General features: G+C 41.7%; 1 protein-coding gene across 18 annotated transcripts in view; it reads right to left on the bottom strand.

The window, feature by feature from the left end:
* The window catches only part of nbeaa (neurobeachin a), a 110,790-nt gene that overhangs the window by 54,005 nt on the left and 43,782 nt on the right, over positions 1 to 13,003 (bottom strand). For all 18 annotated transcript variants that reach the window (XM_074611596.1, XM_074611592.1, XM_074611597.1 and 15 more), the window contains exons 7-11: positions 11,745 to 11,864; positions 10,302 to 10,448; positions 2,755 to 2,952; positions 1,510 to 1,643; positions 787 to 895 (exon numbers count right to left, since the gene is read on the bottom strand). In XM_074611596.1, the coding sequence (XP_074467697.1) occupies positions 787 to 895; positions 1,510 to 1,643; positions 2,755 to 2,952; positions 10,302 to 10,448; positions 11,745 to 11,864 (708 nt within the window). The remainder of the gene's footprint in view (positions 1 to 786; positions 896 to 1,509; positions 1,644 to 2,754; positions 2,953 to 10,301; positions 10,449 to 11,744; positions 11,865 to 13,003) is intronic.

Here is a 13,003-nt window from a genome sequence, read left to right as displayed (position 1 = left end):
TGCCAAGGGGCTTTTTTGAAGTGGCTGCGCCTGTAGCGACGCGTCTTTGTGTGATCGAGGCCTAATACAACAGTCCAGTGGTGGTTCTAGACCATTTGAAATGGGGGTGGGCCAGGCTGGGGCCACAAACGATCTTAGGGGGTACCAAAAATGTCAAGCACAACTATTAAGGAGGTACAGCGGTCGTCCACTAATCGATACACCTACAGTATATAATAACAACAAACACAATAATACTCAATCAGTGCTAACATACATTCCATCACTGTTATGAATAATTACAGTTTCCCCTCTCCGGGGATACATGTGGGTTGAAAAATGTACAAAAATATTTGCCACAGTTAAGGGGGCAGTGGGGGGCCCCAGCTTAATATGACGGGGGGACCCTCTGCCCCCCTCCTTGAATCTCCCCGGCAACAGTCCTGTAATAAATTTAAGTTGTTGATTCAACTGTCAACATTTTGGAGGATATAGTTTGTGGTACAGTCGAACTGTATTGCATTATACAGAGAGATGTTTCTATTATTCAGTCAACCCTAAACGGGTTGGACAAAATAATAGAAACACCTGGCTTTACCCGATAACCTGGCGACTGAGTGCACAGCAGATAAAAATGAGTGCAAGGGCAACCACAACATAATGCGTTATAAAACCGGAGGCCTTATAAGCCTTGAAAAACTTAGTGGAGGTCATGGTGAACATCAACGTAACTCTCCCTTTTCACCCAACAACAAATAAATGTAAACATGTAACACAAACACTTTTTTGTAAAGGCCTTTAACTGACCTTCTCGAGCAGGTATCCAATCACTAGAAAGCCTTTCCCTCCCAGCATCTGTTCCTGCATCGCCACTGAGCTCTTCAACAGCTCCACCAGGAACGCCAGCAGAGTGGCACTGCAACATACACATCGTGCACACACACATTTCAGTAATACTGTGAAGGAAATCATTGATTGATTTCTATGTCATTTATTTCTAATAGGAAGGTGTTTTCCGTTTGTTATCATTGTCTTCCTGATGATATTTGAGAAATAGTCTCGGATGCAACTAACATGATGTGGAGATGCTGCCTGATATGTAACCGCATTAAGGTGATGCGAGTGATGGAGTGGTATCAGGACGATCTCAGAGCGAAGAACGCAGACACTCCGACTTTCTAAAAGCAGCTCATCGCTCCAGGGGAAAACCACATAACTCTTCTTCCTTTCACACTCGCATGCCCTCCTCTCTATAATCAGTTATTTCTAGCCTGCAGCGTAATTGTAAGGTTGGAAGATAATTCTCACACGTAGAAGACTCATCTTTATCTAATGTCGCTCGTAGTCTTTTTTCTTTACTTTCTGGGTCCATTCCAGGATCAGCCGCAGTAGGTGTTGCACATTAAACCAGAAATCATGCATTTTTTTAATGTTTTAGATCAGTTAGTGGACTACAAATCATTTACACTGACTATATATCACTGCATGCCAACAGCTACTGGGTTCCAGTTATTTTAGTAGACCACTCACCAGACTGTGGTGTCCACGCTGCAGTCATTGAGCTGTTTGTAGTCCAGCTGAGCGAAGAGAGGGAACAGGACCTGGATGCCTCCTATAGAGTGGATGGCACTGTGGATGGAGTGGGTAACAATGGCCTTCACATCCTGGGGGACGGAAACAGACAGTTAGTGCTGACAAAGACTATAATATATCGTGCTGTATGTATGTATGTATGTACACACTGATAAAACACTTACTCACTGCCAATTAAACACATCTCATATCAGACTTCAGATCAGCAGAACAACTACTGCAGATCTCAAATACAGCATTACTACATTTTCTTATGGTAATTAAAGCTCAAAACTTTGTAGTTACTAACAAAATATGGTATTTGAACCCCATAATATACTCTATGGCTGAGCACCTATTTGTTAGAAATACAACTGACAGCCCTGATTTTACAATGGATGTACAAATGTGTCCATTAGCTTCCTTTCACAAGTCTTGATTTACACCTATTTGAAGTTTAATCGATAATGCTGCAGTACAATAAAGACCACCTTTTGGATTTCAGCGAGAAAAAAATCAAATACTTTAAAAATGAATTATGCCAAAACTCAAAATTGCCACAGTGCTACAAATGGCACCTGTTTAACTCTGTAAACCTGTCTCATGCTGTCTTAACTCACTGAACTGAAGATGATTGCGCAACCTCTACTAACTAATAGAAATAGCTACACAACTAGAATATAATAAGGCTCACTTAGTGCCCTTTGTAATTGTGAATTACAGTAATTGCTGCCTGAATTGCTGGTGCACTTTTCGCACGATGAGCAAAGGAGGTCTTAGAAATCAAGATGAGATACTAAGAAGAACCACTATTAGCAACAAGCCTTGAATAAAGGACAGTTGGAAAGATACTACGTAGAAGTAATATCCTCAAACGAGAGTTAAATTAACTGCTGAGAGTCTCAGCAAATGTGAGACATTGGTATTTACTGCAGGCTATGGTGGCAACGTTCTTTCACAAGGTGCATTTCATATTTTCTTTATTAACTAACATATGTATTGTCCTTCTGTGGTAAACCTCACATCTACAGTACTGCAGGAAGGGTACTACAGATGAGTGTGAGTCTGCCTGTGACAAACTAGCCTGATAATCAGACTGAACTGCCAATTTTCATTTCAAATCAATCATTCATACATGAATTGCTGAACAACTCTCGAGATGTGGCAGTGATTCAGAGATCCGTGATGAGCAGCCGGACTGACCTGTAGCATGAGTGCGTGTGGCGAGTGGACGAAGATGGAGGCGTTTTCCCTCGGCGACGACTCCAGGCAGAGCTGGGCGTCCGTCGCCTTGGCGTTGTAGGTGAAGGAGATGGAGCTGGCCAGCTTGCCATCGTACAACACCTGCTTGTGGTGCTCGGCCAGGTGGATGTCACTCTCTGACTTGAACTTGAAAGTGCTCTGCGGTGATGGAGAAAAAAGAAGACGTCAAAGATCGTGTGAGACAAAGCTTTGAATCAGAGAGACAAATTACTTGTCCAGAGACGAGAGAAGTGCGAGTGTGTGTGTGTCTGTGTGTACTAGATCAACACCCAAAATGGAGTCTGCTTAATTGCAGCATGAGCCGTGTGTAAACAACACAGCATTAGCTTAATGAACACAGCGCTAACCCGGGCACTAATTCAATTAGCACAGAATAAGAGATGGAAAGGGCCAGCGGATGGGATGTGTGGGAGAAAGGCACCCGCAGCTCCAGATTTATCCCCTTTCTTTGTGGTCTACCAACAAAAAACACACAAGAGAGTACAGACACGTTTGTGTTATTGAATTTCTGCATATTGCGTTACATTTGTCCTGCTAATAACACCAACTTTAACCTTTTCCACGAGCGGCTGAGCTTTTATCTTCTTGAAAACTAAAATATCTTGGACTATTGTCCTTGTAATTTTCATCCTTGAGAGTTCCTCATACAGTAATACTAAAATACAGACTGACACTTTGGCATGGGGAAACTATAACGAATTGTATGGCATGCTGTCTCCTTGGCTCACTTCAAGAAAAACGATTAATAAAATTGAATTTGTTTTGTCCACGCAGATATTGTAGGAAGTGTAGGCTGCACTTTGTGTGTGTGTGTGTGTGTGCATCTATGTCTATATCTGTCTGTGTGCACAGGTCTGCAGGTCCACGTGTCCTGCAGCGGTGCTGGTACACACACATGAAGCCCCGCAGATGAAAGGCCAGCGAGTTGCTCTGCCGCCCTTTGCAGCAGCTCCGGGAAAAGCGGCGCTCTCCCCCTTCGAGCGGGTCCCGGGTCCCCAGGTACCTTGCTCAGCCTGACTGCACAGGAAAGCCTCGGGCTGCTCACAGACCTGCAGGCCCGTCTTGTTCTAAACCTTTCATCTGAGGTCTGCAGTAGAAAATGTGCCCTGAGCAGTTTCAACCATGCAGCACAAAATTTCACACTGAAGCAAAGAGGGCACTGCACAATGGAAACATCTGAAGAAAACAGCCCCTCCACAGCGTAACATCCTTATCTCGGTCCAGGGAATACAAACCTACTGTTTTCTACACTATCTTTGCCTTAACTTTCTCCTTCCTTCCAATTATCAGGTTTAAATTTGATGCAAAAAGCTTATTTGTATAAACCGTATAATCTGAGGCACACTTTCCACAGACATTCTTTCCAAGAGTTAATTACATGGTAGGACAGCATGCCTATGTTTATATTTTTTGACTTAGGAACATTTTACTTTAGTGAAATATAAGAGCTGATGACCGGCGTTAAAAACTGTATCTATTAAACAGCTGTGTTAAAAAGTGTATCCATTAAAAGTAACCTAGAATACTGCAGCCATGTGCAAGGATAATCAATCACAAACACAAATAAATTGCTCTTCGGTTTATTTTGAAGGTTAGTGGGCCCCCTGCACGAAAAAAAAACCACTGAATTGCCTGAATGTGAAATTAATACACTTATTAAGATGTACATTTTTTGCAATGTAAGCCCATTTATTGTGGTGCATTTATGAAGTGTGTGTGTGTGTGTGTACTTGTGCATCTGTATAGATGTGGTTGCGTAAATGTGAGCTTTTATTTATGTCGCTGTGCTAAACGATGGAGGCAGGTAGCTGAAAGTGTAAAAGAGCTTTGCTGACTCTTTAAAGTATTAAGGGATGTACGGAGGCATTCGACAGGCAGTGGGAGAAGCAGGCCAGAAGAGTAAAGGAAAAGTGCAAATTTCTATATATGTAAAGCTTTACACAGTTGCGCTTAAACACATATGTATCCCTCACCTGGTTACACGAACACACACAGAGGAATGAAAGCGACAACTCCTGCCTTCGTCACACCCTGACAGCTGCAGATACGACACTGGCCCGCAGTGATAACAGCACACACACACACATCTACTCCATTCAGCTCAGCCTGCCGGGCCTCCCGGCATCTCCACACAGTTTGCAGAATCACAACCAGTCCTCCAAAATTAGTTCTCCAGCATATGGCAAAAAGGTTGTAAAACTTATTTTGGGAACTTATTGCGGTTATCAGATGAATAAATACCGTAATAAATACTAGGGCTGTCAATTTGTTAAAATATTTAATCACGATTAATCGCATGATTGTCCATAGTTAATCGTGATTAATCACAATTTAATTGCACATTTTTTTATCTTTTCAAAATGTACCTTAAAGAAAGATTTGTCAAGTATTTAATACTCTTATCAGCATGAGAGTGGACGAATATGCTGCTTTATACAAATGTATGTATATATTTATTATTGGAAATCAATTAACAACACAAAACAATGACAAATATTGTCCAGAAACCCTCACAGGTACTGCATTTAGCATTAAAAATATGCTCAAATTATAACATGGCAAACTCAAGCCCAACAAGCAACAACAGCTGTCAATGTGTCATTGTGCTGACTTGACTAGGACTTGCCCCAAACTGCATGTGATTATCATAAAGTGGGCATGTATGTAAAGCGGAGACTCATGGAACCCATAGAACCCATTTTCATTCATATATCTTGAGGTCAAAGGTCAAGGGACCCCTTTGAAAATGGCCATGCCAGTTTTTCCTCGCCTCTTTTTCACCCTAACTTTAAATTGAGCCCGCTTCAACCTAAAAATTGCTCGTTGCGTTAATGTGTTAAAGAAATTAGTGGCGTTAAAATTAATTCACATCAACACGTTGTTATCCCCTTAACTTTGACAGCCCTAATAAATACAAATCTTTGGGTGGGTATCATTTGAAATATGGATTCAAAATTTAGAGTTTCAATACTGATGCTAAGCAACCATGTGAGAACTTTGCCTGGATAAAATCTCAAATTGATCAAAGAATAAGTAAAAAATATGAAAACTCTACCAGACATTTGATGCCAGCTTTTAGGAGAGTTATCGATATTCTGTGCTGAGAACACTCCATATACCAAATTACACAAATCTGTTTTTAGGGAATGATTCTTTAAAAGTTTGTTAAAATGCAGTATACTAAAACCTGACAAATGCACGCAAAAACACAGACATACAATGCAGGTGTCCAGATAGACACACAGGACACGGTCCATTAATTACGTTGTGGCCAGATTGTTGGCAGTGCTCCGCAATGAGGACATCTGGACTCCTGATGATGAGTGCAACCGGCGGCACGCTCAATAACATGCGAGTGACAGGACATGCACAAAAAACACACACACACACAAACGAAACTTTCTTTTAACCATACAGAAAAACAAGATGTTATAGCCCACCTTCTTCTGTCATTAGGAGAGCATGGAAGCGCTGAACTGCACACACATACAGAAGTTCAGTACGCGCAGCGTGTCGGCCATCATGAGCCGCGTCGAGCGAGAAGACCTTGAACACCCCTACTGTGCTGAAGGCTTGTTTAGCAGAGCGAGCGGAGTGTCTGTCTGCTTTTTGCTCCTCATTACTGAATAGTAACTCTGACAGCGGTTGAGACCAAGAGGCTACATACAGCTACAGTATCCACGTATATATATATATATATATATATATATATATATATACATATACATATACATATACACACTGTACAGCACAGTCCTCTTCAACTCCGATTAGGCAATACTCCAGGAGCAGACTGTCATATATATATACATCAAGTTGTGAGAACAAGGACCGGCCTATATTCGCATTAAGACAGGAAGCTGTGTGACACAAGCTGAGTCCCACTGGCGCTCTCCTTTTTAGCCGACCGAAAAACCCGCACACTCATCATTACAATAGCAGCACGGAGGCCAGCGGCTTTGAAACAACTGAGCCATTTAATGGTCTCTTCTGGGCATCTTAGAAGCCCATTCTGCGCCATGCAGAGAGGCAATCATCTGACTGATCAGCCCTAGGAAACTGTGGGCTGTGACAGAGAGAGGAATCAGTATTCATGGCCGAGAAACAGCAAACCCCGAGCATGCGATCATTAGGAGGAACAAGAGGGGACTCTAGTCTATAACGTGAGAGAGAGAAAGTAGTAGGACGATCTGCGCTCTGCCTCATGCAATCTTTGTGTTCTCTGCATGTTGTCAATATGTTTCTCCATCAGTGTCGCCTTATCAAGTCTTGGTAATTAAAGCCAATTCCTGATTCAGTATATACTCTTTCTAAGGAGCCGTTGAAACACCAGCAGCTGTTCGCACACATCAGCAGCCTCAGACATCCGTGCAGTCTCATGGCGCTGACAGATTTGGACACCTTCATAAACAAGCAATAAGTGGCCCGAGGCGTGCAAGTCTGCCAAAACAAGAAGCAGACAGCTGGCAAGGTGTTGCGACATCTCAGCTGTCTCCGATAGCCAGGCCAAAAGGCAGAGATGGTGATTTCTAAAGCTATCAGTGCTCAACACCCAACATCCTGAAGCCTCATTTGAATAATTCTATAGTGCGACAGGAACGCAAAGTTTTGTGTCTTGACTCTGAGTTTAAAAGGCAAAATCCACCCTCGCATACCTCCAATCTGCAAAGTCCAAACATCAATTTGTGATTTCCCAGGAGCTATTTAGAGATAGGGTAGTAAATTTATTTTTTGTTGTGCCCTTTAATCTCAATCTGCTTCAACTACTTTAACTTCACATAGTGACTTTGTTCATTTGCAGGGATGCATTAAAAGGCATTTAAAGTGCTAAATGCGAGATTGGGAGCATTTCTGTTGCCTCAGCACGGCTCTCAACATGGCGACAGTTGAGCCGGCGGCTTGTAGCTAACGGTGCTAACAGCGCTAACGGTGAAAACAACAGCAACAGTGCTGACAGAGCTAACAGTGGTAACCTGAGGGGGAACCGGAAGGTGTGTGTTACGCTTCCATGACGGTGCCGTCCGAAACCGACGGGGTTATCAGCTGTGACCGCCGTATGAGTGCAGTGCAGAGCAGCGGCTGTGAGCTAGCCAGTGGGGCACGCTCACATGCATGAAGATGCACTAAAAGCATGCGTGGAATGCCAACATGTCAACAAAGCACAGAGAAACTCAGATTACCACACACACAGAGGGAGAGTGACTTCATTCACATTATTCCACTACATCTTTACTTATTACATGGCTTTGTTGAATACTCGATTCTGATTGGTCAATTACGTCTTTCTACGGTCTGTTATTTCTTTATAGCAGACCGCTGCTATGTGTAACAGACCCGTTGCTATGGATACAGATCTGATCTCAGACTCTGGGGGACCATTTTTGTGTCAAATTATTGATTTCTTAAGTAAGTAGCCGTGTAGTAAGCAGGATAATGTACAGCTAGCGGGTCATTGTTGAAATTGAAATAAACCCCTTCAGGGCGATGCAAGGTCGCTTTGTGTCAGGGTCCACATAGCATAATAATGCTCTGGATATCATATGGATCACCTTTAAGTCTAGGTAGCCAATAAGTTCTCAGAAAATTTGGTTGTAATTGCAGCCACGTCCCTCACTCGTAACATGTCTTTCAGCTGCACAACATCATGATCTACTATTGAGAATCTGCCTCTTCTGAAACTGAATTAGAAATGCACACTGATATCAGTGATGTTCTGGCTGACAGGAGCAGAATTAATTAAAATGAAAAACACTCCTGCAACTATTAGATTACCCCAATGAAGACAGCCCCCCTGTCAAAACTTGTTTTTGGACAAAAAAGTTGCATCAAGGTTACAGTATGAGTGTGAAGCTATGGTTTACATATCGATTACCTCGGCTTCTTTTATACTGAATTTCTCTCTGTATTCTTGTTTTAAAAAAATGTCCATATTTTTAGCTAATTTAAAGTGTTGGATTTTTGCTTCATACATAAATCCTAAAAAGGACGACTCTTTCACAAGCTAGTTCTGTACTCTAGTCCGGTGATTCCTAACCAGGGGTACTTTTACCACAGGGGGTACATGTTCTTCCGCTTGCCAGGGAATACTATACGTGTAAAGATTGTGGACTAACTGAAGTAATTTAAAAAAAAATAGGAATTATAATTTGATTTAAGGTACATTTTGAAAAGATAAATGTGTGTGATTAATTTACGATTAACTAAGGACAATCATGCAATTAATTGCGCTTAACTATAACATGATTAATCCCAAATAAATCACACATTTTTTGATCTGTTCAAAATGTACCTTAAAGGGAGATTTGTCAAGTATTTAACACTCTTATCAACATGGGAGTGGACGAATATGCTTGCTTTATCAAAATTGATGTATATATTTATTAATGGAAATCAATTAACAACACAAAACAATGACATATATCGTCCAGGAACCCTCACAGGTACTGCATTAAGCATAAAAATATGCTCAAATAATAACATGTCAAAATCAAGCCCAACAGGCAACAACAGCTGTTAGGTTGTCAGTGTGCTGACTTGACTTTGACAAGCCCCAAACTGCATGTGATTATCATAAAGTGGACATGTCTTTGAAAATGGCCATGCCAGTTTTTCCTCGCCAAAATGTAGCATAAGTTTGGAGCGTTATTTAGCCTCCTTTGCAACAAGCTAGTATGACATGGTTGGTACCAATGGATTCCGTAGGTTTAGTTTAGGTCTAGTTTCACAGGATGCCAGTATCTTCACTCTAGCATTAAAACTGAGCCGAGTCACGTTAATGCGTTAAAGAAATTAGTGGCGTTAAAACGAATTTGCATTAACGGATTATTATCACGTTACTTTGACAGCCCTAATATTTACATATATAAAAGTAATGGATAAATGGTGAAATAGTGAGCTAAAAATTGCTTATCAGTTTAATTAGATATTGGTTAAATGCTTCAAGTAGCAATAAGTAAACAGATAAATGGTTGAAATACTTGACCGTTTTGTAAAAAGATCCATATTTACATACAAATCAGATCAAATGAACTAAATTGGAACATGACTTAATGACTTGTGTTGTTGATGAAGGGCTACTTGAGTTCATTATAGGGCTCTTGGGGGGGGGACCACTGTTCTAAAGCAGTACACCTATTTGTCATAACACTCCAGCATAATGCACTATAAGAGAGGACCCACATGATGCAAAACTTTCAGTACATTAACTGACAACAAAAAACCTCAACCTACCAACCACAAAGGCACCCTGGCAACAATAACAAGCTATATTTCTGCGTTTGACAGCCCAGGAATGATTGATGGCCTCAACCACTTCTAGCCGACGACGTGAACGGGCGAAGACAGCATTAAGTAACACTGACAATGAAACCTTCAGATTGCCGGGATATTCTTCCCTGCCAAACGGTGCGTGACATTGATGCACAGTAAAGCGTACAGAGAATAGACAGTGCGGTGGGTGATAAGGTAGTACGTGGGCGCCGTCTCACCTTGTATCCTGGGCCAAGTTGGTGAATGGCAAAGATCTGAGCCGGGTTGAGAGCTTCACTGAATACGTAAATGGCTCCCAGCTGACCACAGAATACCCTGTTAGCATCCGCTGTCTCTGATGAACCCAGGAAACACTTGTCATAGCTCTGGAAAACAAAAGGTATAAACACAAGATTAGCTATCATATCAAACATTTCATATTTTCACAGCTGTCTTGCAAAGAGGGTTTAGGGTCATTTTGGAAGATGGACATTTTTCATTAATTATTCAATACTAAACAAATTCTAGCTTTGTTGAACTTGTAAACTACAGGTATGCCAGCCATAACTTCTCTCTCCTAGATTTTGTGATTTTCAGTGATTCTGCAGTGATGAACACAGTGGATGGTGAAAAAGCGGATAAACTTTTGATAGCTGCTCGTTTCTAATCGCTCCGTTACAACTTTGCCATCACCTGATATTACATCCTTTCTGTCCACTAGCCTTTCATCTCCTCCGTCCCCCCTGACACCCTTTATCACAATGAGATCTTTACTCTTCTGCTTCTTCAACGTGATGAAATATGTTTTTATCTTCATCCTCCAGGACAAAACAAACCCCTGATAGCATCAACACATTTTCAGACCTGTTCTTTTACTCATGTACTGTATGTTTTTCAGTCTTTCGGTGTGCTGCGGGAACTGTGAGACATTTTTACCCCAAGGCCGAGGAATTTCTTACAGAGACTAACAGCAGCCCTTGGTAATTGCAGCAATGTCAAGAGCCAACCGGGAAGGAAGTGTAATGAAGGCGCTGCTGCCACTGAGAGGTCAGGCTACCTGTCCCCTGCTAAATGGAAAAGTTGGAAGTCGGAGTTTGGGCGAGCTGTGCTGGAACGGGGCCCAAGGGCAACTCTGCCCCAGCTGACGAATGCAGAGGGCAAACCTCAAATGTTTGCCAATATCACAATAGGAGGGAAGAGTAGAGCCAGACCAACACCGGATATCTGAGGCTGGTACAGAGTAAAACATCTGGATAGCAACATATGATTTAATGTTTTTTTAGCAAAGATCAATCAAATGTGGTTAAGAGTTTTTTAATCCAGAAGCAGTTGAAAAAGAAACTCAATATTTCAACACATTCTCATCCCAACTCGTCACATACCGCCCTTTGGCGTCACTTTATTTTTGGCATCAAATGCCTATAGTTACCCTTGGTGTCACCTTAGGATTAAGCAACAAAACCACTTCACATGGCACATAAACAGCAGCCTCCTGGATGAAAGCCTTGTGTTTGTTGGACCCATCCATCTCCCCTGAGAACAGGCTGAATATTCATAACCGTCTCTGCACCACAGTCTCCTATATCCTAAGTGTGTTTTCCCCCAAAAATTAATGTAATTGTTCTCCATCAAGATCAGAGCATATAAAAACACAATGCCTCTTTAATGAGCCAATATCTTACATCATTGGTGTTGACGTGCCAGGCCATGTCGCCGTAGGAGACCAGTTGACCGTTGACATAGCAACGGATCTCGGAGTTCCTCCAGCGGTTGTAGATGTGGACGATGCTGATCATGTACCACTGGAAAATACAAAACAGAGATAAACAAGATGATAAATCTAAACAAAACAAACACATTAATATGCAACAATGCACCAACTTTAAGGATGAGAAAGTCAATTTTGATTGTTTTCCCTCAGGCTCTTAATATTTGAACGGCACAAGTGGCTGTTTCTCTTCAAAACTATTGTGTTGATTGGGGCATTTATGATGATTTTATTTTCCTCTTTATTATGTTTTTAAATGTTGTGTTTGAAAAAGTGTTACTTTGCCTGCCTTAAAGGGTTTATATTGTTTGTTGTTTTTGTATATAATTTTGAACAAATGTTTTGTTTGCACCTTTGCACTTGTTATTTAATAAACAGAAATGTTTGGGTAATATTGATACGAGCCTCCTGCTGTGCAATGATTCATTTTAGATTTTTTGTACTACTGTTTGTTTGTATCAAGATGTCTGGCTTGGTCAAAATTCATGGCTTTGCAATACTGAGAATGCTTCCTCTAACAGCATTAGCTCTCTATAAGAGGGTTAGCCAACATAGAAGATTACAATGTGTTAACCTCATTCCTTCGCTAAAACGCTCTTCCAAAGCCATCCCTTTTGCTCACCTTAATATACCATTAATAGTGTGCATGTGTGTACGTGTACGTATGTGTGTGTCTTGATTAGAAAGCATCTTCCCTGGTGACAATACACACAGGTTCCCTGGAGGGAAGACTGAAATGGGGAGGAAGACGGTGTGGGGGGAGGAGAAGCTAGAATTTTTTGCTGGTGTATGCATAGCTTAGGAGTGGACAATACCACACGTGCGTGCAAGCACACATACACACACACACATTAACACATGCACGCCGTGGACAAAATGCTGTGAGACATGGTGACTTATAAATTGATCAAATGGAACCACTGGGAACTTTGTTAGGCAGCGCAGTGATTCTACTGGGTCAGCAAATACTGCAGAAGGCCATCTCATCAATGTGTTTATGTGTGCATGCAAGGGTGTGTGTGTGTGTGTGTGTGTGCAGAACAGTAGCAGTATGCTGACAGTGCAGTGGAGGGGCAGTGTGCAGGTCTTAATTGACAGACCTTATCTACACTCATCAACACTCCAAGTGAGTGCAAGGATGGACAGAAGAAGAAAGCAGTGACACACTCCTGC

Source organism: Sebastes fasciatus, chromosome 16 (assembly GCF_043250625.1).
Source record: "Sebastes fasciatus isolate fSebFas1 chromosome 16, fSebFas1.pri, whole genome shotgun sequence".
Classification (NCBI taxonomy): domain Eukaryota; kingdom Metazoa; phylum Chordata; class Actinopteri; order Perciformes; family Sebastidae; genus Sebastes; species Sebastes fasciatus.
This window is presented reverse-complemented; position numbering and strand designations above follow the sequence as displayed.